Consider the following 27,044-nt stretch of genomic DNA (forward strand, 5'->3'; position numbering starts at 1 on the left):
ATTCAATTTAAAGTTAACATAAAAATTGATTAATTTTTAGCAGGACAGCATAATTTTATTTATCACCATTAAAAAGAGGACTTCAAAGCCTCAGAAGATTAGTCATGCAGAGAAGAGTAGCCGGCCAGCGCAAGAATGCAGTTAAAATGGAAATGATCATATAAAAACCTAACATAAATGGCATGGCAAGCCTTATTTCTGTGGCTGGTGGCAATGAAGACATGGTTAGTTTCAAAGTTCTCTTCTCATAATTCCCAGGTTGTGCAAAAGCAGCTAAAGACAAAGTCTGTGGGGAATTGCTGCAGTCATACTCACACATTTTGATCTTCTTAAGCTCCTCAAAAACAGGTCGTAACAAAAACATGAACTGTGATTGGTTTGGTATGACACTGTTATTCTCAAAGTGGGGTCTGGGAATCCACTGAAGTATTATCCATTATTTTGTGGAAACTGTTAAATGAAATGTATTACTGTTGCCAACATTTTGTGCATAGTTTAACTGTTGGTTAATAATTCTGTATTTTTTCTGACAATGATAGAGTTTTGTAATTAAACCACAACACAACTGCTGAGAGAATCTTAGTTTATCAAGGTGGAGGCTTTGAAAGCCAACATTGGTGTCTTGTGGGACCTACATAAAGCCAAATAGCAAAAATTCGGACCCTCCGGGGCATACATAGGGCAAAGGTCAAGCACAAGGCCTCTGAAGCGGACCATAAGCAAAGGTGAGAGCCATCAATAACAACTGGTGCTCCTGCAATGTGTGTGTATGTTTGTGCACACATATAATATATGTAGGTGTGTTGAGCGACCTGACTGCAGTCACAGTCTGTATTTAGAGATGTTTACATGGGGAACATCTGGATAAAGCCTGAGGTCACTGAGGGTGTTCACATTACCAACACTCCATAAAAGGTCTTTCCTGTGGTTGACGGTTCAGTCTGACCTTGGGACACGTCAGAAAAACAGACGCTCTAGAGAATTTGCTTTTTTTTTTTTTTCAGTTTTTCAAAGTATTAGTTTGGTATGAGGGTATTGGACACCCAGCTATCGTATCTGCAGTAGTACTGAACATTTTCAGACATCCTGCCCCAAATATGATGCATGCAATACAAAAATTTCTTGGACATCCAAATGTGCCACACTGAAACTGAGAAGAGAGAGAGAAACAAAATTCCTTCGAGCATTAGATAGTTTGTTGATCCTGACTAAGGCCCAGTATACACAGTTTAGGATAATTTACAAAAAGGCAGTAACCACCACTTGCTGTTGTCACTGCAGGCAACACAGTTAAGTTTTAGCCAGAATTCACACGAGACACCAGGGGAGTACTGTAGATTATGTTCACTTGAATCTTTATTGTTTACATCATTCAACATAGATAATAGGTAATCATGTGGTTGCTGTGTTTAAAATGAGGGGAAAAAAAATCGGAGGATTAGCTGAGCTTATTGGTAAAGCATTGCTTGACCTAGAGGGGAACAACACAGCTGCACAGACAGAGAGTTTTCCATTGGCAGGACACAGAAGCACATATATGCTGGACTAGATATCATTCCCCCTCCTCCTCCTCCTCCTCCTCCTCCTTCTCCTCCATGTTGTCCACCCTAAAGCCAGTAAGAGGCCCCTCTAGCAAAGAAACTGTCATCCAGAAACTATTCGACACTGTCAATACTAGAGGTGAATTTGTACACTGGGCTAAACAGGTACACTGAGTAAAACCAACGATGTTTCTGTGCATTGAGAAATATACCTACCTATTATCCTAAATATCACTGAAATACATACAGTAGGATGGTAGGGTCACAGTACTCCAGTTAACCCACTTTCTTCACTATTCGTACACTTGCATGTAAAGAACAGGACGATATGTATTTTAAAAAGAAAATACTCTGACTAGTATTTTATACATGTATTTGATCTACCGACCACAAATTACCCAAAGAAAATATTTGGCACAATCTTGACGGAGTGAAATACAACGCAATGAAAACAAAAACAAAAAACATCCAACAACCAATTACAAAAGATTTTAAAATAATGCAGAGAGAACATCAACTCTAACCATGCACGAAGTAAGGCAACCTACTGCAGAATTTTTTTTTTTAGTAATAGAAAAAGTTACAGTGTATGCACCAAGAGGAGTGCACCTATTTCTACAACACCTGTAAGAACTGTTGTCAGCACTGTCAGAGTTTACACTTAGAAATTGGGGCTCCTAGGTTGCTGGGCCCCACCTAGAGACAGAGGTTACTGGTAGTGTTGCCCATCATTAATAACTTAAGTATGCAAAGTATGCTCTTATGCTACAATAAAGCCTTATCGTGGACTTTGACAGGAAAATATATGTATCAAATTCCATATTTGTTCTTTTTAAACTACAGAGTATGTTTTGGATTTTTTCCCCTCCACTTTACATTCAGTTTTGTTTTGCTTGTTTTGTTTTTTTTTTTCTTAAGAAATACTTAAAGATTTATACTGACTTTCTCTATGCATGAGTGCGTATGCACATGTGTACATATGCAGTTGTGTGTGTGCAGCTTGTGATGGACGTGTTTTACAAATCCTTTGTCTTGATGAGGGTAACCAAAGGCTTGTCGTCAGGACTGTAGTCTTCATAGGCGATGGGAGTGGCATCGTACATGGCAGGCCTGGACTTCTTGCCAAATCTAATAAGAGAGTATAAACACCGACTGTGCATCACGAGGGCATCAGATACAATTTTGCAATGTAGCCTATCCTTTGTTGGTAGTTTATCACCCCGGTGATTGAGCGCTGAACATCTGTAAAGTTATGGGGACTCAATACGGACGGAATGTAATAAAATAAAGATAATAATGGTGAAAAGTTAGGCAGCAGAGGCCAAGAGATCCTGGCTTTTAGCTTCAGAACTGCAGGGTCCTACACCTCCCATGACGCAACTCAGTAACATCTCACTGTGAGACACCCCACCTTGTCACACAGTAGTCAAGGTAAAAAACGAGCAAGTGACTGTACACTGAGTTGAGATTGTTTTTGTCAACTAGTAAACTGACCTTCACGTGTACGACCAGTAAAGTAACAAAACCGCAATGTGTAGTGAATGTAAAGCAGCCATCAAATAACTTCTTTAAATCCAGCAAAAGTACCAACAAACCAATGCACAAAGGAGGCTCTTTAGTGGCAAATAACCCCAAACTGTAACATCTGAAGCGCGACACTACACGAATAAGCCATTCCTCCACAACCTTCTGGTGAAATATGGCTCATATACAGGTTGTGTCACTGACCTGGCGTGGCGGATGGAGGCAATGGCGTTGCTAAACTCGCTGTCGATGCTGCGGCAGTTGTAGAACTCCTGGTAGGCGTGGCGTGACGAGCCCTGGTACTCGATGCGGCTGATGCGGCAGATGCCCACGATGAGGATGATGAGCATGAGGACGAAGGCCACGCACAGCGCCCCGATGATGATGTAGAGGGAGTGGCGCGGCATGTTGGTCAGGGAGTCCTCAGTGTGCGCCGGCTTCCACTGCAGGTCTGACGCGCGGGCACGCACGCACGCACGCACACACACACACACACACACACACACACACACACACACACACACACACACACACACACACACACACACACACACACACAGAGGCATACGGCTTTCCACATGTCTCAGTTTAGATTAATAGCCGGACAGATATCTCTCTGAGGCTGACTTACGGATCTCACAGCTGGGCCCCACCCACCCAGGTGGACAGTGACAGGTGAAGCCGTTTGATTGGTCAATGCAGGTGCCTCCATGGTGGCAAGGGCTGCTCTCGCACTCGTTGATGTCGACCTCGCACTTCTCCCCTGATTGGACAGGTAAAGGTGCATTCAGTAAGAACTAAAGCAGCAAAGCCAAGAGCAGAGACTGAGGCGGATGGCTTTTGGTATTTATACTCTGATGCAGTTGTTCTCAAACCCTGGCACACTTTGGGGTTTACATGGGAAATGCAGAATTGTAATGTGTCACTATTATTTCACTGAAGAAATATCATCAAAATTACAAACAGCGTGGGGTGGGCAACTCTAATCTTTCTATTTTTTCTACTCTTTGAATCCTTCAGAGGTTGTCTGTCCGGAAAACCTAAAAACTGCCTTTTTTATGTTTACTAAATGCCCCATATAGTGACATTCTCCTTTACCATGAGCCACGAAAATATACTGATAGGCAGCCAGTCTACGGGTTGTCAAGCTGCTTATGGTCGAAGTGCTCACCCAGGTATCCAGGTAGGCAGGCACAGGAAGCGTTGAGCCCTGCACTCTCACAGCGGCCTCCATTCTGGCAACGCATCTTCAGACACGGATCCTTGTAGATTTCACAGTGTCTGCCTACACATATATACACACACATACAGAGAGAACGTGTTATAAATGATCTTGAAGCACGTTTACCGTGTACTATGAAACTAAACATGTAGAAGCGAAGCGATTATACAGACTTGTGCCTAAATGACAATCACGCACTCATTCACATACACACACACACACACACACACACATACACACACACATACCTTCAAACTGGGGTGTGCAGACACACTCGTAGGCATTGATGAGGTCCCTGCAGGTGGCGTAGTTCTGGCAGGGGGCAGACAGACACTCATTGTACTCCTCCTCACAGTACAAGCCATGGTAGCCTTAATCAGACACAGATACATACAGTATTTATTAATCTTAGACTCTTTAAAAGAATACAACGTGAGTCGGCTGCATTGCTGATGGGCCCTGTCACAGGATGTTTCAGACCTTTATTTATCAAGGAAGGGTTTTGCTGAAAGTGCATGCCTTTTTAGCTGTGATCAGCAGTTGGTATTAGTCATTCTCATGGTCAGCTGGACCCAAGAAAAAAAAGGATAAAACTACAAAGACTGTGTAGTTTAATTCCGCTAGAGACAAACTGTGGGTTTTGTGACAGGAGTTGACTTCAGTCTAAGTCTCAAATCTACATGTGGTTAAGCAAATACACTGAACTCTCTCTCTCTCTCTCTGTATATGTGTATGGAGTTCTTTGCTTGTGCGTAAGAAAGAGAGGGAAAGTGTGCATACTTGTGTAATGTAACACATTACTGGCAAAAACTATTAATATTACTGTTGCTGCAGGCAGTAAACTTCGTGAATGTGGTCATGACTGAGCAGGGGTTCCTGGTACAGTATGAGCACTGCCGCCACAAGCTCAAATCTGGTCTGAGTTTATCAGAAATTACATACTTGTTTACCCAGAGCCTCTCCTCTCACTCACAATTCACACCACCACGTCATACCAGTGCAACCATAACATTCATCTGTCGGGCACCGAGGAGCAGAGAGTGCAGCGTTACAATAAGCGCCTTCCTCCCTCAAGATTAAGAGATTTTAATCAGTAACCTTTTTAGAAACACTTTAACCTTTATGTGTTATCTGCTGTACCTGATCTATTGTTTCCTGTGCACCTCGCATTCATAGAGGAATCATTTGGTAGCCTGTATAGTACATAAAAATATGATATCATCAACACGATGGCTAACAGTCCAACAACACATCTTTGGAGATACAAATATAACACCAGTGAACAACTATCAATTAAAGACTTATTAAGTGTCCAATAAGTGTACGAATGTATTGTAAGCCCATTATATTTAGCCCATTATATATTTTGCCACTGAGTTTCGATGGGATTGGGTTTAAGGTCCAATGACTCTGCAGTGCACTCTGTTTCCATATGATGGCAGCTGTGTGCTGAGGCAGAGTGAGCCTGCAACATCTGAAAACATGGTCAGTGCATGAGGAACAGACAATCATACCTCTTCTGTTTCTCTTCAATAATAGTTAAAATTTAAAAAGAAAATAACAAAGTGTACTGTACAGTATGTAAAAGAGAATATGGCATAGCTGATTGTATCTGTTTAACTTGCACTGCTATAGTTTGTGGGCTAGTCATGCAGATACAGCTTTAGGAAACAGGCGAGGACTTGAAAAATAAAGTGACTGGCAGCGTCTATAAGCCAGCGTATGTTTTTCTGGGTGTGTTTTTCATACACAGGTCGACAAATAGCTGTAATGTTTGTATATGCATTGATCAAACATTTGATGTAACTTCATACCTGCTCGCACTCCCAACTGAACCACTACACTTAATAGAAATGTTCCACTACCTACAACTGAGGAACCCCAAATCACCAGGGGACCAATATCTCTAGAGTCATTCCATGACTAGTGGAGCAATCTGTTAATTAGCTCCGCTCCCACTTTGACGGACTGAATTTCTCAGTTGGATCTCAGTGCTGACAAAGTTTCAACAAACCCTCGCTGGGCCATAACTAACGTGTGTTTGGGGAAGGAGAGAGGGGGAATTAATGAGGAGCCCGGTTAGAGCCTCCAGGGTCCTCTCTGTGAAATGCCAGTGAAATGTCAAGTGCCTTTCCAAGACTCTCTCTGCTTTCTATGGGCTGGCAGCCTCTCATATGAGCTGGATTACAGGAAACCAGAGGACGAATCCTTCTACATATCAGCTCCCCAGCATCTCTCTTTCAGACAGCCAGTCGTCATTTACGCAACCCTTACACACATCCACACACTTCTACAAGGCAAACAAGCACAGAAACTACTGTATTCGTGTGCTCCTACACACACACACACACTGAGATGCAAATGTTCATACCCAGCATACACACACACACACACACAAACAGACACACACTCACACCTCTGACACCAGCTGGCATTCTCATGAGGTGGACAAAAGGTCAGTTATGGTCCACAACATTGTCTGTATGTAATGTCTGGGATTCTAATTACAAATCACCAATTTCACCAATCCCATTGGACCGGGGCGTCTGAGTAGAGACATCTGACTGGACGGCAGCATCTGCCCAACCAGCATAGTCATAGACACAGACAATGGGTTGGGAGCCATATGCATGCGCACACACACACACACAAACACACACACACACACACACACACACACACACACACACTCCCAAAACACAAACACACACACATTTGCAAGGCTTCACCATGGCAACCAGACAACGGAAGATGAGAGGGAAATGATGTGAGGTAAACGGCAGGAAGATAAAGACGAGGAAGGACAAAAGGACCGGTGGGGAAAAAAATGGAAGAAATGCAAAACAGAAAATAAGAAAATAAGACTAATAAGGTTGTGGTGATGAAAATTTAAAATATCTGAATAACTGGAAAACAGTGGAAACCTGCTCGGTGCCAGGACACAGCAAGAGTGAACGCAATTGAATGAACATGAAATATGGAAGGATAATCTATTTAAGGAATAACTGTTAGTTCAAATATTTAGGAAACTGTTTCCATGTTTGGAAAAACAAGATTTCAATGCTCAAATGTCATTCCAAATTCAAACCAATAAATGAAAGAATAGCTGTGTAGCATTTCATCTGTGTCCTGCAGAGACTAAACTATCAAGATATATCAATAACATAAGCAACAAAACATGATTTCAGTTCAGAATATTTTCCCAGCTAAAGCCATATTGTTGAAGAAGTAGCCACAGAGGCTGCTGATGTAGGAGAATGAATGCAAACGTCAAATCGGTGATCAAGACGATTGACTGGCTTAAACACGCAGAGTGTCAGATTATGTTTGTGGGCCACTGGGAAAGTCATCTATCTCACCGTCTCAGCGAGGTAAGTGCACGACAATGGATAATGATAAGTCATCATTCCACTCAGTTGATTTCATCACAGAGGCATCAGCACCAGCGCCACGATCATCGTGTCTAAAAATAACTCATCATTCGGCCAGACCGTATTTACTGCTACGCTGAGCCTGAGCCAATGCTACAAGTCACCATGCTTTTAGTTATCACTAACTTTTATGTGCAGGTTGTAAAGTCAGATTTAGAGTGGTGATAGAGGCAATGTGAAGATTCAGAAAGTTTCTAATGGACATGGATGGATTTCTGAATGAGCGTACCAAGCCCAGGCCCAGGGGACCAAGGGTTCTCTAAAAGCCATAGCATCTGTTTGAAGCGACTGTTACTAGCATTTAGTAGCACAAAAGTAGGAATGTCCTGATCGTGTTTAGTTTTTTATGTTCATCTTGACCGTGTGAACGTATATTGTAATAAAAATTCTAAACACAAAGTTCACTTACTTAGCTATTCCTAAAACTTTCAGCAGTAGGTAGGTGAACTACTTATTTACCATTTTGTGTGGTATACAATAGTATTTTGTATTTGTTTGTGACGAGGAGTATCAGTGGGGATCAGCTGTGGCAGGAAGCTGTGGGAAAGACTTTGACAACCTCTGATTTCCAGGATTAACAAAATAGGGTCTGTTTTAAACCAAGTGCAAGTGACACAGAGGGGAGGAAAGTGGCTGCTCTTGTAGGTAGGATGGAGGCCCTTTACATGTCTGTGCCCAGGGGCCCATTGTCTTATAATTTACCCATTCTTATAGACAAACTGACAAACGTGCACTTTCTGTGTCTTGGGAAGGCGCATACAGCATGTAACAGTGGCACAAAGTATATTTCTTTTTGAATAAATAAAAAAAATGTTGTGTGTTGTGTGAAAAATTGCAGTTGAGGAACAAGGATTCTTAGATGTTTTTAAATGTCTCATCTAACACATCCTCTTTATTATTCAGATTCTGTTCAACGAACAACTCAGGAGTTGCTGACTTTGGCAAAATTTGGCTCTGTGATGCCCACAGCGTCCTGACATCAGAGGTCAGCAGCATCCCAAGTCTTTATTAAAAAGCATCAGTCACTGAGATGTCTGACGCCGCATCTCACCTGGGACACACAGACACCTGTAGCTGTTGCCTATGCTGCGGCAGACCCCATGGGCGCAGGGGTTCAGGGCACAGAAGTCCACCAGCTGGGCACATGTAGGGCCGGTGAAGCCTGCTGTGCAGCTGCAGCCGAACCCCAGGGGCCCAGGGCCCTGGGCGTAGCATGTCCCGTTATTGTGACAGGGGCTGGAGGCGCACGGGTCCACCTTCTGCTCACATGCAGCACCCTGGTAGCCTGGAGGAGGGGTAAGGCAGAGATGTGGGCGGGATATGGTAGGAGGAAATAATGAGAAAACCAACACAGAATTAGTTTCTGTACTAGTCCTCATATGTCTGGAAAAAAACAGAAGCCAGAAACCCTGAAATTATTTACAACTGTTTTTAAAAATCTCACATTGTACCAGTGTCCTTATCTGCAAGACAACAATTAAGAGCACAAAGCTGAGGTGCAAGCGCAGGCCGATTTGCAGGCAAAAGTCAGATGAAACTCCTCTCCAGTTTGGTCATTTCGAGGCTTCAAAAGAACCTACTGACAACGAGGCGGGCAGAGTGTCACAGCAGGGCTTGTGTTTATGCAAATCAGGTGCTGCAGTGTGATATGTGACATCCATTATGGCATGAAATTGCATCCACTCTGCAGCCCACTAGGACGACCTCTTGATGCAAATAAGCTCACAGAGAAATTTCTGTGGGTTTAGCTGCACACAGAGACCTCTACCAAATATACATGGTGAGCAAATAAGCCTCTTTCCCAAAATCTCGAACTGTTACTATAACCTCAAGATTGCCCAGGTTTGTAGCAGCGCATGTCGAGAGAAACGCCAATGATTAAAGCTAATATACTGAGTGAAAGACAGCAAGTGGGGGGATTCTGTTATCACCTGTCACCCAAAATCACCACCACGAGCAATTTTAATGTTCTCTCTTTTATCCTCTCCTCTTTATTGTTAGAGACAAAGACAAACAGAGCGTATGCATCTTAGCAAAGAATGAATTCTTGCTGTTAACAGGATTGTCTAACTGTTGTGTTACAGCAGTATCTCTGGCGGAGGGTGGATGTATTTCTGTCGAGCTTTATGTGCGACAACGCCCGTGCACCCCATCTCCCTTTGTGGCGGACTGGCAGTGTGCTGAAAGCACTGATTTCTTCTTCACCTCCTCTCATTATCTTGTGAGCCTCTGCTGCTTTCACCCGTCCTTCTCCTCTAAAAATAAGCTCTTTTCCTCACCCCTTCTCCTACTCTGCCTTCACCTCCCATGAGAGCTGCCATTGTGCTGCAGCGCAGAGATAGGCTCCGCTGTTCACATACCTTGCTGTGATATGGTGTTTGCGTGTGGGTCCTCTGATTTACAGTAACAGTAGTAGTAAATCCCTGTGCTCATCGCACCGGAGTGCACACTCCATTGAGCTAATGAAGAGATCTCTCTTAAGCATCCATTGATCTGCAAGACTTTATTTCGCCGTGTGAGGAGGATATTTGTCATTCGGCAGCGGAGAGACAGGAGTAATCTGCAGCAGTCTCAACCAAAGCTCTCTCTTCCTCTCTCTGTCTATGTCCACCACCTCGTTCTGCTTCATCCTTTCCTTTTTTGCTCCGCTGCCTCCTTCCAAGCTCCCTCTTCTCCTTTCTTCCCTTTCTCTTACACGCTTGCAAACACATAGATGCTATTCCACGCACACACTCAAACAAGCTCTTGCATAAATTTAATTTTATTATTTGTATTTGTTCTGTCATGGTTTAATCCCCTGCTTTCCTCTGTATACAGCTTCTTTGCTCTGTGTGAGAACTTTTTTAAGAGCACATCCACATCTTGAGCTCGGCTTCCCTGTCTGATTTTCTCTAGTTTCAGCTTATTTGTCTACGCATCTATATACAGAGGTGACAAATTAAAGGAAAAATCAACATCAAGTGTCCTAGTAAGGTGTTGGGCCACCATGTGCCGCCATAACAGCTTCAATGCTCCTTGGCATTGATTCTCCAAGTCTCTTGACTCCTCTGGAGGGATAGACGACAGTCTCCCGAAAGATATTCCCTAATGTAGTGTTTTGATGACGGTGGTGGAGAGCGCTGTCTAACACGATGGTCCAAAATCTCCCATAGGTGTTCAAACCAACTGGATTGAAGTCTGGTTACTGCAATGGCCATAGCATATGATTCACATTATTTTCATACTCATCAAACCATTCAGTGACCCCTTGTGCCCTGTGGATGGGGGCAATGTCATTGTCTGCTCATTCCTGCTGCTGGCCTTCAAACCTGCCCACATTAAAAAGAGTTAACAGTTTAAATTTAGCTTGCCCGCTCACTCCCCCACTCTGCTATTTCTGACTGGAGGCAGTCACAGTACTCACACTTACATTTTCTCCTCTGTCAGTGTATGTCAGTCTGTGTAAGTGTGTGTGTGTGTGTGTGTGTGTGTGTGTGTGTGTGTGTGTGTGTGTGTGTGTGTGTGTGTGTGTGTGTGTGTGTGTGTGTGTGTGTGTGTGTGTGTGTGTGTGTGTGTGTGTGTGTGTGTGTGTGAAATAGAGGGGACAGAAAATTATATAGTAAAACTCTTTTCAGTGTCGTAGCCTTTGTTGAGGTGTCAGAGTGCAAAATTTACTAGAGCACATTCACGAAGTTCATACTATTAATAGTATCCATGCAGGTGTGACTCTTCATCACTTTTCCTTGAACTGAGAGAGTGAGGGTTACTGAAGGTCGCTGATCAAACCTTTCATGGCTTGAGTAACATTTGAAATTTTTTCTTGGTTTGTTTGGTTTTTGTGGTGGACCACTTGGGCCAAGTTGACTGCAGTATGAGTACACTGTTACAGTTTAGTTTCAAGTCTGTGTCTCAGTTGCTTTCATGATTATGGCTTAGAACCAGCAACGACCTGTGAAACGATATCTCAGACGACACATTAGCCACTTTAGTTGTTACTTAGGTTAAGTTCTCTCTGGAAAAATGTTGGTTTTTGACAAAATGCAGCAATCAAGGAAACAAAAAGCAGTGAAAATATTACCCTCTACCCTGCAGGGTGAATCTATTTAAATATCCCTGCCTCCCCTAAAGACGTAGCAAACAACAACACAGCTTCTGCTCTCATTATTGGCCAAGCGATCACAGAGTTGCTATCTCTCCGATGACTGCTGCAACAGTTGTCATGCCATCAATCGTTTTATTTATTGCTCGTGTCTTTACAGGAACCCTGCAAGAAAACTTGGGGGTGATTTACAGGGGTGGGTGGTTACAGAGTCTTAATTATCAGCTACTGTAAAGCATTTGTACTTTTTTTCTCTCCCCGAGGAACACGAGCAAAAAGACTAAAAAGAACTTATGACTTCCACTCCAAACAAAGAGACGAGGACTTGGTCCTGAGGGAAATGAATGCAGGAGGAACGACAGAGAAACGCAGATCTAATTTTTTTTACAAACTTTTTAGTCTTGTTTCTGTTTCCTCTCCTCTTGTTATCTCTCTCTGTTTTACATACTGAAAGGTTTTACACCAAGGATACGTGAGGCATTCTTGAACTTGGAGTGTCAATGAAATCCTTTTTTCACAAAAGATAAAAAATAAACTTTACATTACTATAAATGCCCTCCGGTACTGCATCCATGTTAAATGGATGAAAAACATTTGCTTTGATCATTTGCCTGGAGGCAAAATGTCTGTATTCAAACACACATTGAAATCATCCTCCTCTGATGTGTTCATCAGTATGGTCGCACCTCTCACTTCATCTCTGTGTGTTTTTCTTTCTCACACACACACACACACACACACACACACACACACACACACACACACACACACACACACACACACACACACACACACACACACACACACACACAAACTTGTTTTTGTCACGTAGAGGGACGTTTAAATGACATATATTTTTCCTGGAGTCTCACACTAACATTAACTATAAAGAGTGAGATATATTCCTGATATTCATCTTGGAGTAGACAAGAAGACACAGTTGTGTCATTGACCTTAAACACTGACCTCAACCGAATCTTAACCTGTTGTAAAAAAGAGAATATTTGTTTATGCAGTGTGCGCTCTCCTGCAGGAGTGTTTGAGTGGTGCTCAGCATTCTGTACAACACTCAAACACTGGGTCACTTATTGATTGATAACTTGTGAAACAGCGTGCCCTATTCTGAGCTGACCTTTTCTAAGGGCTCTCCAGTTTGTATGGGTGGAGCACTTCTTTTTTCTTGCCAGTTCCTGATTTTCACTGGCAAGTATTTCTGTATTTATTCCAATTTTTACAGTATTTGTATAGAAAAATTTGTGTTATTTCCTCGTGTTTAGTTATATTGAATTATTTCATAAACCACGTACTATTGTTGAATTGTATATGCCATGTTGAAGTACTTTTTTTCACAGCAGATATTTTGACTTGTCATAGTATTAACATTGGCTCTGTTCTATTCAAGTGTCCCAACAGTTAAAAAGAAAAACTGATCCAGTGCAGTATCACAAATTGATTTACCCTGTAAATAAACACACAGATTGGAAATTTTTCCAAACGTCAAAGTTCCCTCAGACACAGAAGTATCTAATAAGCCCATGAAATTTCGAAAGGCACGCTCTAAACAAAATCTCCTCACACTAATTAAGAGGTGCTGGCAAAGTTCTCACCGCCGCTCTCAGCGCTCTTTCCTCTCATCTTATGAAAATAAACTCACAAGCGGTGGATTATGAATTCCTTTCTGCATTGGAGACCATGGGATTTTTTTTGGCTGCTTCAGATTAACAGTACAGTCAGGTGCTGCAGTGTGAGTGAGGCCTCCTCCAGACTGAGAATGAACTGACCGCTGGGCTGTGTACGTGGAACAATGAAACAACCGTCACGCCAGGTTTTACATCCATCTGCTGGTTCTTTATTTATGTGGCGAGGTCCATTGTTACCTAATCTTTTCCCTGAGTTCTGAATGTGTGTGTGGGCATATACAGTCTGCACACTCTGTTGTCGGCACAGAGTGTGCGTTAATCGCAAAGTAGTGTGCTCTTGTTGAGAAATGCTGTCTAGGCAGAAGTTTTGCGGTCACAGATTTCCCCTGGGAGGCTGAGGCAGGTCACTGAGGCTTTGAAGACTAATTAGAATAAAGGAGGAAGGTTTAAATTAGCCATCTTGGTGGCACAGATACTGTTAAAAATATAGCAGAAACACAGAGTGTAAAATAACTGGATTCAGACAGCTGAAAAATACACTCACCACTGCAGGATGCACACTTATTTCATCCTCTCCTTTTCTTTCTTTCAAACATCATACAACATCTGAGTAGAAATGCTTGTGTAACCCTGATGAACTCGTGTATGTCTGAATTTTATTTCCCTGGAAAATGTTGAATATAAATTAATTTCATATTTTAAAAGGAACAGGAGAAAACAACCGACATTATATTACTGTGCATTCTCTTCTGTTACAGGCAAACGAACACCAACAAACACGCAGATTTTGGGTCCAGTGTGCAGTGATGGGGTTCCTACCTTCAGGACAGTAGCACCCGGGCCCTGCCAGGCTACTGAAACAAGTGGCTCCATTTTTGCAGGGCTGAGAGAGGCAGTGGTCAACCAGCAACTGGCAGCGTTCCCCCTCATAACCTGAGAAACACACATTCAAATCTCAGGCTACTGGATTCACTACATTTGGTCAAATGCAGCTAAAAGCAATCTGCTTAAACTAAAAAAAGAGACTGGCATCAGCCAATCTTTGTGTTAGTTTACTGCCATATTACAGCCTGCTCTCAAATACACAATATATTGTTCAACATACAGAATCGTTTAGTAACCTTACATGGCAGGTTGCTAAATGATACGTTGTAACTTTGCAACCCAGAGCAAATATAAAAATTAAAGGTATAATCTATGGAGCCATAAAATTACAGAGTACTATGTGACTACCATCAATCAGGGACTTAGTGTGTGAAGATTGAAAAGTAGGAATTGTGTTTGTTTTTCTTAATTGTTTTTAAAATGTGATTGATTATGAAAGTCTATGTTTTAATAGTCGCATGTCATTTTTTCTGGGTTGTCTATGATATATTATTTTCGTGAACACGGGAAGAGTAGCAGCAAACATGGCAGTGGCTGTTAGGGATCCTAATAAAGAAATAAAAAAATATTTGAAAAAGTCATCACAATGGACTTACTCGAGCCACTTAGTTAAACTAAATTTGACAATGCTGTCTATTGTCTGTTTACACCTTTTTATTTTTTCTCATTAGCTGGTCACACAGGGCTTGTTAGCTCAGTTCCCTAGAGCGAAGTGTTAGGCCATCAGTGGTCACCTCCGACATTTACCTTCCTACCAGTAGCCCTCACTGTCCTAAAATAAATCTGACAAGATCAAAGGTTCAATACACACTTGGTTCTTTTGTTTGGATTGAGAGATTTTCTCAAAAAAGAGAGAAAGGGTTTCATTTTCTTCACATCTGCACAGCTCTAATCAAATCAAAAGAGACCACACAGTCAGGCTGAGACTCTTCATCAAGCCTTACAAATATGTGAAACAGTAGATCTCAAACAGCCCTGAAATCAACACATCTAAGGGCCCGAGACCATGTATAATGGCATAATGTTCACATGGAAACACAAACCTGGGGGGCAACTGCATGTGAAGTTGCGTCCTTCACCCCCCTGTCTAACGTCAGTGCAGGTGCCGTTGTTGCGGCAAGGTCGATGGTGGCAGGCGTCAAATTCCTCGCAGAAGATTCCAGTGTAGCCGTCCCCACACTCGCAGAAAAAAGTGCTCTGCAAAACACAAACAGAAACTGAGCTGAAAGGGGGAAACCATAAAAAGGTCTCTGCAACACCTCCCTCTCTATACGTTTGTTCATTCTTTATCCCACCTGGTGAGAGTCACCACTGCTGCATCTCTTTTAGCTGGATGTATGTATGGATGTAGGGGGGATCAACAGATATAATATAGTCATCAGCTTAGTTCCAAGCAGAGCCATGTGCATTTTTGACCATCAGCAACAGATAATGATGAAATCACCCCACAGTTTCAGTAAAAAGTAGCGCACGTTTTAATCACGTCGCACTGCTGTAATTGGTGTTATTGCGTTATGTTGTTCTGCACTGTTGGGGATTTTGTTCTTTTGTTTTCTGCTCTGCACTGGTCTCTGCTATTGAGTGAAACCCAAGGAGAGTTTTTTTTCCTGCTATACATCTGTGAATAATGATCAAAAGGTCCTTGCATCACTTAAAGCAATGATGCAGCGGCAGTGATATGTTGAGGGAAACTTTGATTTGCTTGTTTTGCAACTGCACTATTGTTATAAGGTGTGAAGTGAGTGGTTGCTGAAACCATGCTTATACAAACAGCAAAAAGTAACCTGCCTGAATGAATATGCTGCATACTAATCACTGCAAATGTCTGGATGCCTCATTTTCTGTTTAGATTTGTTGCCTCGCAAACATATTTCTATTTGACGACCATTGGCCTCTGTAAGATTTACTGTTCAAGTATAAAATATTAACACAGGGTTTTTCTCCTGTGTCTCCCGGCTTCATGCATGCTAAAGCTCAAAAGTGGCTTCGATAAGAAGAAACATCCTGAATATGGAGGATTTTATTTCCTTGATTTCTCACCTCAGAGGGCTGCGTGATACATTTGCCTTTCCCGGAGCACTGAGGGTCACTGAAGCTGCTGCCGGGCTCCACACAGCTGCTGGCCTTCACCGTCAGGTTGAGACGCAGGGTGACCTCTGGGGCCGTGGGGGCGCCCACACGCAACACACCTACCACAGAAGAGTTGAGGGCCTTATAAACTGTTCATGTAGCATGTAGAGTTATTTTTAATAATAGGTACTGTGTTGGCAGATATTCTTAGATTCATGATCCATATGTCTTTGGAGAGAAAATATGACTTAATTCTACAGAAGTTTGTTTGACTCATTTGCAACCAGACAGTATTTTTGAAGTGTTTTGAAACATCTCAACAGCTATCAGATAGATTTCGGTGAAATTTTGTATAGACATTCATGGTCCCCAGAGGATTAATCCTACTGACTTTGATGACTTTTACTCTAGTGCCACCATGAGGTTGACATTTGTGGTTTTGAGTGAATTGTCTGGACAACTATTGAAAAAAAAGGCATGAAATTTGATGCATTCATATTCCTCTCACAATGAATTATGAGAACTTTGGTGACCCCCCTGACTTTTCATCTAATACTATCATCATGTTTCATTTTGTCCAATACTTTGTTTTATGACTAAATACCTGAAAAACTCATGAGATTCCCATCACCCCCAGTCGTACTTTCTGTTTGGTGCTAATTAGCAAATTTTAGCAAGCTAAAATGCTACACCAAGATAGAAGCATTGCAAACATTACACCTGCTAAATATTAGCATGTCAGCATGGTGATGTTAGCATTTAATATGTAGCCTGCTGCCTGATAAAGTAGCTAGCCTGGCTTTAGACCTTTAGCCTTGTAAGCAAATGTTTGAGAACAAATTTTACATGATTCCTCTCCTAAAGTACACCTTGTTGCCAAATTGAAAACTCCCATGTGGCTAAGGGAGTTGACAAAAGAACTGATGCAGGCAGCTCTTTATTGTGACCAAAATAGAGTGTGTGCTTCTCCATCTTGTCTCTCTCTGGGCCTACAAGTTCAGAACATCTTATTATATCTTCAATCAAAGGCTGACAGCTACACGGGCGCTTGGATAAAAATAGCCTCATAGTGAAAATTTACTGCCAATTTTTTAGAGCCTGATCTGAGGCCAATGAGCTGCGAGTCCAACAATGACAAGACGCTGATGAAGTCAGCTCCTCAGCCAATCAGAGGGCTGATAAAACAGCACGTGCTCTTCTGTCACCCCTGACCAAATGATCATCAGCGCAATGACATCGAATGCTGGACCAGCAGAGTCACCGCTCATTCATATCGTGAAAGCACATCACCAATGTTCAGACACAGTGACGTGTGGAGAAGGAAATGCAATGTCACTGCACTGCTCCTCCCTACTTCTAATGCCTTGCACAGATTTTTCCCAGCACACATGCATGTACGCGAGGTCTCACACCTTCAATGCGAGTTCGCGCTTATGAACATTACGCATTTATTATCTAGCCTGACTGCAGCAGCGGAAAGAAGAGAAACAGCAGGAAAACACCCAAGTGTCTTCATCCTTCTCCTGCAGTTTGACCTTCATTCTTCCCTCCTCCTGCATCCTGTCCCTCCGTCCCTTCCTCTAATCCCTTTCTGTCTTGCCATCTCTTCTTTCCCCTCTTTCTCTCTCCCTATCTGACTCTTCCTCTCTCTCAACCTCCATTATCCTCTCTCCCCTTTGATTCAACTCCTCAATGTCACACCCCCCGTCTCTCTCTCTCTTTCTCGCTCTGTCTGTTGAGGCAGAAGCAGTGTTGCCACTGACTTTTCAAGGTCAGCAGACAGGCAGCGTAGTGAAACAGCATCAGGTATGTAGAGCACACTTAGAGGTCAGCAAGCCCTTCAGTCAGAAGAGTGAGACACCAATTTTTTTTCAATATGCAAATATAATAGTCTGACTCATATATGCAAATATTACGTGATCCTCCCCAATGACATGTCAGTAATAAACGCTGTAAATACAACTGATTTAAAATCATTAATCCTCAGATGTTTTTTGCTCACTTTTAAATGAGTTAATTGGAGATATTTCAGAATGTTTCCTATTTAGCATCTCTACGGTTGTCAGATAACTATCATATAAATTAAAAAACAGGTAATAAATTATAAAAATTTTCTTTTCTCTGTAAATTTTATCTGGTTTAAATAGGGATATGACTAATTTGATGAAATAAACCCCCTAACCAACCAAATAAACACCAATTGTGTTACTTTTGTATTGGCTAATGTGTCAATTATGGCAACTCATTAACATATTTTTCATAAACTGCCGAGTGTTTTTGGAGTGCTCAATTGTGGCTTGGTTTTTCAGTTTCAGCAGCTACATGATGATGCCAAGTAATGTGCAAAAAACCCACATTATCCACTGAAAGTTTCCCTCTGCAGAGACTTATTGCATTTTGCTGAAATATGAAGTACCTCACTATCTCAAAAACTGCCTCATTCAAACTGAGTGATCTGATTAGTCCTCAGTTTAAAAGGAAATCAATCAGAACAGTTATACCAAAGTCAACTCTGTTTTACTCATTTAATTTTTCTGAGGTCTGTCCCTCATATGTGATTCACCATCATGCTGTATCAGTAATGTGTTTTTTCTGCCCAAACAGTGTTGTAACTTTTAATGATGTGTGGGTTTCTGTGACTACAGGTCTGCTGCAGATTCTGCATTTCAGTTTATCTCATGAACCTTTTTAATATCCCATAGCCTCTTGCCCTTTTGTTTACAGTATGATAAAGTATAATTGATGAGAAATAATTTGTTGAGAACGGCTTCATATGCCAGTATACTTCAAGAGATTGGAGGCGTCTTACTGAGGAAGTAGTTCTGTCCCAGGGGCAGCAAGTGGTCTGGCACCACCAGTCCATCAGAGGCCTGCAAGAACCACACCGTAGTTCCGTTCAAAATGGACGAATGAAGGAAACCCTCTTCATTCAAACACCAAAGCACTGGAGCTCCACTGACATTCACCAACACCCTGGTTGGAGACAAAGTAGGGGAGGGCAGGATGGAGGATGAGGACATAAAGTAGGAAGGACAATTAGAAAGAGAATCAGATGATTTTGGGTTTGGTTTACAGTTTGGCCCGAAAGGCAAGTTTATACCAATTGACATCATCTTATGACTAGTCTCAGCTCCTTTTCCAGCTTTAGTACTGCAGGTTTGCAATATCGACAGTGTAAAAAATGGATGGCACCAGACTTTGGCAAGAAATATATTGAATATTAGAAACACAGTCCACATACTTCACACTATTAATGTAATACATCCAGTGAGCACTTGATTCACCTTGGCATCTTACTGTAAACAATATTAAAATGTTAACAAAATCAGCTTCAACAAGATAAATGACCCTAATACTCTATGCCAACCTTTATATTTCCTCTAATCCTGATTTTAGTCAAAATAAGAACCTTAATAAAATTGAATTCTCCACACATGGTCATCAGCAGCAGCTAAGCAGCCGTGAAGCTGACAGTCGGTTTCATACCGATGGACACTTTATCTCGTGTTTGAACCCATAACTGTTGATTAAGGACAGTTTTCCTGTTTGCTTCTCCACGCTGGCATCGTGATCAGGTCTGGTGAGTGATGGCTGCCAGTGGTCGAAAGTGGGGTTGATGTTGCTTCCTGTGGAAACACTGTGACCCTCATGAACAGACTTGTAAAAGCCGTTGTGGTCGGGGGTGTTCATTCATCAGGACCACAGACAGTTTGTCCAAAAGAGAGAAAGATCAAGATGGACCAGAATAACTGGAAAAAAAAGCAGGTTTGACAAAAGAGAGAGGGAAGAGTGTATGCACGAAAATGTGGGTGGGCATGTCAGCACTACACATAATATTTGCTACTCAAACACAAATCATTTTGTGCCGATACCTTTTAAAATGTACTCATTTCACTTGACTTGTTTTCATCTTTTAATTTTGTTGGAAGGTTCACGCAGACATAAACTGCGCTTAACGTTGTGCTAACGAACAGATCCTGGTGACACAGTGGTCTCTGATGACCACAGCAGCCATACACTGCCACGAGGAAGCAATCAGACACATCAAAATCTTGTCAGATTGTCATGAATCTACTGAGCACACTCATGCTCAGCAGGAGGATGAACCCTTTCAAAGTTAGAAATTATGCACGCTCTCTTTTAGCATTAGCTCTCTGACTGTCAAAAGGATGGTTGAGGGTATTTTGATAAAATACCTAAAATTTGGCTAATACTGGATGCATCAAAGTGAAGAAACCATACTTTTTACATATATGTCCTTTTTGAGGCAAATGTTGAACTGAGGAGCTATTATAGTGATGCACACAATAGATATTAACAGAGTTTATTGAGCCCTGTAAGAATCAAAATCTTAAAAATACACGAGTGATTCAGACAATGCTATATGGTGATAAGAATCATGAAGAGGACAAACCACTTGACTGGACTTGTATTCCAGTCAACATTCCTAATGATATGGTTTTCCCCTATCTGGATCCCTTCTGTGATTGAGGATCGTGGAGCCAAAAGGAGGACATTGAGGAGGCTCATAACTTTATCTGTGAACATCTGAACAGAGCAGCCAGACTCCTGCTGGGCATCAGAGAAGAACAACACAGGCCATGTTTCCTGCCAGAGACGCTGAGCTCCAACAGCTGCCGGTCTGCTGCAGAGACAGCAAACATCAGAGCGGAGCTGAGTTACCGCACTGAGTCCTTGTGAAAGAGAGACAGTGGGGCAGAGAGAAACCTGTCAACCGGGGCAGTGAGAGGGATGCTGAACGGCTTCAATGAGGCTTCTCACAAGCTAACTGCTTCCCCTCTAGCCTGACTCCCACACCTGAAGTAATAATTTTCATATTAACAAAAACAAATCTTTAAAAAATCAGCAATTATCCTCTCAGCCCTTGGCTTTGTGCATTTGTTTTAATGACTGCTTGCATAACTAACAACAATTATTATTACCTTTCCATACAACAAGATGCAGCTGAAAGTGCTTTACAGAAGAAATGAAGATGATGGGTTAAACTCTTAAATGTGTTTATTACACTTAAAAGAATCAGATAGCTGACATCACACAAGCAGCAGCACACTCGAGCGTTAGCGACGAGCTGTTTGATCGGTTATTAGAAGATGAAGAAAAACCTGAATAACAGAGATAAAACGAAAAATCCAAAATCTTAATTAAAAGCCAACATTTAAGATGTTTTTTAAAAGTAACCATTCTAAAGTTTAGAGCCACAGAATAAAAAACTTGACATTGCTCCTTACTTGAGCAACTTTCAGACCATCAGAAAAGGCCTATCGGGCACAGTCCAGGATCGACATGATGGCTGGCCCAAAATGACGTGAAGAGGGAGCTGAGCCTCAAGGTGAATCCATGGGCAGGGACCGAAATAATAAGATGGAGGACAGGCTACTCGTAGCTGAAATGAATTTTTCTCTGCAGGGTGTCTGGGCTCAGCCAGAGGGAGAACATGAGGAGCTCAGATTTCTGGGGAACTACTGCTACTTGAAGTTGAAATGAGCCATTTGGTATTTGATATAAACCGGTCTGTGAAATGATGGGCTATATCGGTGAAAGGCTTCATTTAATTTTATTTCCTTGGTATTTTTATCTCGTGTTTTAGATTTATTAAAGTTGATATAGTGGCCAAACCGTTCTTAGGAACTAAATGAATTATTACTTCAGACTAATTAATATCATTAGCCGATAATTTGAACAAGTTAATTTATGAGTAATGCTAATCAGTGTTGTTGATACTGTAACCTAAAAAGGCTGCCTGTATCTGTTATTGTTTGCACACACACTATCAGCAGCAGCATGAGAGCCACTCTCTCCAGCCTCTCTGGGATACAAGAGCCGTACGACATTATTTTCAGCCTTTCTAAATCGATGTCATTTTTGGATCACTGCTTCATTTCCAAGTGGCGTGTCTGCATTTGTATATGAGTGTCCCTCAGTGCCTGCGTCTTGGTTTGCGTTAAAACATAGTGTATAATTATAAAGTATGAAATCAAAGCAGCTGCAGCTCGGCCCTGAGTTGTGCCTACCATGTGTAATGAGGAGCAACATCAAGGGCACCCAGCATTCAACTTGACCGTTGCTTCTGCATGATTCATTGACCCTGATTTACCGAACCATTGTGATACGGCTTATGAGCAGACGCCCTCTGAAAAGATGGAATGCACCTGGGGTGGTGTAATACACTGTCTCCTGTGCCAGGAACTGGTTATGAGGACATTCAAATGGAGGGTCACCAGTTACAGAAGTTGCAAGCTGTTGTCACCAAAAGTTGCTGCATGGTTAGTATGCGGACAAAATGCTTTGCAAAGTAGGTTCTATTGTAAGGGTTTCTTTTGTGGTGATTATGCAGACAACATGCTGCACAGCGTGCTGTGTTGTTATTCCCGTTGATTAGGATCTAACAAGCAGGGCCAGTTTGGTTGATCAAGGCAGTTTTTAGGTTGGATTCAGCGAGTTTGTGTCCTTACTTAACACCGAACCGAAAAGCACTTATTCTCCAACCACTTCAGACTGAAATTTTCTTGTCTGCCACACATGTAACCACAACTATCGCCTGTGACCACACCTGTCTACACTTTCATATCATTGCAGTGACACCGAGGTTGGGTAAAAATTTTTCAGACTGTAATTACAAAATTATTTCAAATGTACAATAAGTTTAAATGCTGCTTATTAACTAACGTGTTAACAGTCTGTTCCAAATATTTATTTTGCAGCACCAAAAGTAGCTAATTTCAGCTTTCTAAATGTTGCGGCTAAAAGGCTAACTGCAGGGGTAACCGTCTTGGAATAATGCGTCAACACTCCCCAATCGCAGTATTGGAAGGTTATTCTGTTCCCCGACATTGAATGGTTGCAACAAAAGGTAAGAACTTCGTCCACTGGAGCTCAACGAAAACAAGATTTTTACATGGCTTTTTCTGAGAATATCTTCTAAAGACCCCGCTCACCCACACAGTCATTTTCACTCATTCTGGCTGATTACATCTCTGCACAGGTTGGAGTTGGACAGAGCCGTGCTGCAAGCATATATTCACTGCCTGCAGGCTTGACTACAGATATTTGGTTGCTATTGGAATCTACTGTAAATACTCTTAATCCAAAGGAACAAGCTACAGACTTTTCAGAGCCATTTTTCAAGCCTATACGCAGCAACTATTTGCTACTGAAAAGACAGATTTTTGATGGACTACTCCTTTAGGCAAGGCTGGATTACCAACAGGCCATGTATCACACAGCTGTAGCAGGATGCTATTCCACAATGGTTAGTTAGTTGCTGGTCAGTTTCTGGGCAAAATATACTGAAGTGCTCATCTGTTGTCTGTCATGTACACTGCAACTGATGGGAGGTTATACTGTAGGCACCAGGATCCTGTAGGAGGCAAAGATAGTGGGAGAAACCGGCGTAAACAGGGGCCCACAGCTACATTTTGCCCAGGGCCCCCCTCAGATGGTTAATCCAATTCTTCTTTAAGTGGATACCAGTCAGTCATAAAAGGTACTTAGGGGTACTCTTACTTTACAGCTGTCTCTTCAGGCACCTCCAGAGAGAGAGTCAGAGTTCCTGATGTCAGCTCACACAGCTCCGGACTCACACAGTGCAGGCCCTCCGTCACCTGAAACACACACACACACACACACAGACACACACGCACGCACGAACACACAACATATGTTTATTTACACATTTATACACAAGATAAACCCACAGGAGCTTAAATTTAGTGAGGAAGTCATCTCACCCTGTCTGCCTCCCACGGCACCACCAGCAGCCTCTGCCCCGGTTTGGGTTGCCATGGCTGCAGGGTGGGAGGTGCCGGCGTTGTGGTGGAGGGGACAGTGGTTGGCTGTGGTGGCTGAGTGGCGGCTGCGGTGGTGGAGGCAACGGGGGTAGCCAGTTCAGGAGCTGAAGGGGTGGCGGGGTCCCAGTCGGCGGCCGGCAGCTCCAATAGGACTTGATCACACCTCTCCCCCTCGTAGCCTTCAGTGCAGTCACAGGTGTAGGCCGGCTCCCCCTCCTCCCCACTGTCGCTCCGGCTGCAGTTTCCATGGAGACAGGGGCTGCTGGCACACGGGTCTGTGAAAAACTGAAATAACGGAGAAAATAAATAAAAACAGGAAGAGGGAGACAGTACAAAATGTTATTATCTAACTGGGTTTTCATCTCTGTCATCCTGCCTGCACTGCTGTCCTCTAAACTGTCTGAGAACCTTTTTTAGGTCATTTTCGGTCCATTTTTCCAGTGAAACCCAGAGTATAGAGCTGGGATTGGGCATCATTCTATGGGTCCTTGTGAAGAGCAAGAAAATGTTAAACTACTCCAAACTCACTAATCATTTTCCTCTCTCCTGTTACTCACTTCCCTCTTTTATTGCTCTCTGACTCAGCTTCCTCTTTTACACCCTCTGCTCTTTTCTTTTATGATATTTTGACTCTGTGTTCCTAATCAATTGTTGCAGGACTGCATTTCTCCCTCTCTATCGCCATCTTTCCATTTAGACTACAGTATGAATATACACATACCTGCACATACACAAAATTGCATTTTGTCCTCAAACAAGGTTTCCCTCGTCATACAGCGTTGAGAAAAATGTACCCTGACAGTCTCCTTCATGCTGGTTTGCCCCGTCAATAATTGATCATATTTGGAGGAAAACATTTCAGTATGGATGTTGAAGGTGAAAGAGGACAAAGCCAAGCTTGCAAAGCCTACTGCCTGACACCGTGCCGCCTTTTGCTTGGCTTTCAGAGCCTTCTTAGGCTTACCAACATCTATAATTCCGCTGCCTCTTATTTATGAGTAAATGCGCTGAAACAACCTCAGGTATCTGCAGCTCCAGCTGTCCAGTTTAAATGTGCTCAGATAACAGTTTTAATACAACCAGAGGAAAAACAAAAACCTGGGCTCGAGAGAGGGTGAACAGAGGGATGGAAATGATGCTCATACCAAATCCCGCGGTGCCTATAGATCTGCGTGTGAGTATGTGAATGTACATGTGTGTGCGTGTGTGTTTGTCTGTGTGTGTGTGAATGTGTGTGAGAGAGAGAGAGAAACAGAGAGAAGCAGAACAACAGAGCATCATTAACAGTCCACTCTCTCGACGACCGAGTCACAGCTCATTAGTGTTAATCTCTCTCAGGTTTTCACTCGCGATGCCTCCATCGAACTCTCTCACTCTGCTCTGAAGCACAGCAATCCCGACAGTCCCAGCAGGCCACTCTTCGGTTCTTACACAGTCTGCTGAGCTTATCTCTGTTCGAACGGCACCGGGGATTGAGTTTATCAACCTTTAGAGGACAGCAACGTTGGCTTGTCTGGGTTGGAGGACGCATTAGAGTCCTGCTCGTGACCTTTTTCATCTGTCATTCCTGATTTCTCTTCCTCCTAACAGTCTCCGTCCAGGCTGCATGGAATGTGCCCTAACAAATCACAAAAGCGAAAACAACAGGACCTATACCATGGCTCAGTATCTGATCTAAAATCTACTTATCCTGTGCTTATTGGGTACACCTATGTAATCCAATGCAATCCAGTACAACAACTCAATGGTTAGTTTTGTTAAAACCTTGCAAGAGGTGTTAATTCAACTAGGTGTTTATTACTGAGTAGTATTTAGTGTTGGTGTTGTACTGGACTACATTATATTGGAATATGTTTCCGATGTTCTTCCCCCCTCATGTTTGTAAATGGGGTGGACAAAACTCTTCACAGAAACACCTCTCAATATGTTGTAGTCCAGTTCAACACCACTGCAAACTACAACCTCAGTAATAAACATATCCTTAAATTAACATAATTATTAGCATTGTAAATGTTGAAGTTTATACTTATATTGTATTGCATTAGATTTTACAGGTGTTCCTTATACAGTGTCCATTGGCAGAACTGAAACGACTGTGTCAGAAAATTAATCGACAATATTTTTAATTAGCGTTTAAGTCCTTTATCGAGCAAAAATGCCAAACATTCGAGGGCCCCAGCACCTGAGATGCAAAGGTTTCCTGCTTTTCTCTGTTTCATGTCACTGTAGAGTGGATGTCTTTTGGTTTTGAACAATTCATTGGAAGATGTCACCGTGGGCTCTCAGAAATTCTGATGATCATTGACTACATGATTAATGATGATTAATTCAATAAAACATCCTCATATTAATTGATAGTGAAAATAATTGTTCGTTGCATCCCTAGATTCTGGACTATAGGCTAAGCCATTGGTTGAATGTCTGGTTAAATCAGATTTAGATAATTTACATATTAAAAACTGTAATTTTCAGCTCTAAGCTGTATCTTAGTGGTATTACTACGCAGTGTAATGTATATGGTATTGGTTATGGCGCTTGTTGAGATTAGAGTTCATGTATTTAGGCCTATATTCCTGCATCATTTTACTCATATGCCCTGGGCTCTGGAAATCAATTTCTTCTAAGCAGCTGATAATAACCCACATTAGTTCCTTTATCTTTATTCCCACATTGACCCAACAAACAGAAAAAAGAGATCCTCTGAGGCCAAATTAATTGCTTCACAAGGTGCTGTGATCTATTTGCTAATTTGGGAAGGCCGCCCTGAGGAGGGAGGATCAATACAGGCAGACAGAAGGAAACAGTAATGTTACTTTAAATATTGGCATCATCAATTTAACCTGGT

General features: G+C 42.2%; 1 protein-coding gene across 1 annotated transcript in view; it reads right to left on the reverse strand.

The window, feature by feature from the left end:
* Window positions 1-1,604: 1,604 nt before the first annotated feature.
* dner (delta/notch-like EGF repeat containing) overlaps window positions 1,605-27,044 on the reverse strand; it is a 53,804-nt gene continuing 28,364 nt past the window's right edge. Inside the window, exons 2-13 of the mRNA XM_040131413.1 lie at window positions 24,140-24,484; window positions 23,916-24,013; window positions 19,201-19,364; window positions 16,362-16,510; window positions 15,365-15,518; window positions 14,256-14,369; window positions 8,770-9,003; window positions 4,536-4,658; window positions 4,237-4,350; window positions 3,697-3,828; window positions 3,270-3,516; window positions 1,605-2,669 (exon numbers count right to left, since the gene is read on the reverse strand). Coding sequence (XP_039987347.1) covers window positions 2,558-2,669; window positions 3,270-3,516; window positions 3,697-3,828; window positions 4,237-4,350; window positions 4,536-4,658; window positions 8,770-9,003; window positions 14,256-14,369; window positions 15,365-15,518; window positions 16,362-16,510; window positions 19,201-19,364; window positions 23,916-24,013; window positions 24,140-24,484 — 1,986 coding nt within the window. The 3' untranslated portion in view covers window positions 1,605-2,557. The remainder of the gene's footprint in view (window positions 2,670-3,269; window positions 3,517-3,696; window positions 3,829-4,236; window positions 4,351-4,535; window positions 4,659-8,769; window positions 9,004-14,255; window positions 14,370-15,364; window positions 15,519-16,361; window positions 16,511-19,200; window positions 19,365-23,915; window positions 24,014-24,139; window positions 24,485-27,044) is intronic.

Source organism: Xiphias gladius, chromosome 7, assembly GCF_016859285.1.
Source record: "Xiphias gladius isolate SHS-SW01 ecotype Sanya breed wild chromosome 7, ASM1685928v1, whole genome shotgun sequence".
Lineage (NCBI taxonomy): Eukaryota > Metazoa > Chordata > Actinopteri > Istiophoriformes > Xiphiidae > Xiphias > Xiphias gladius.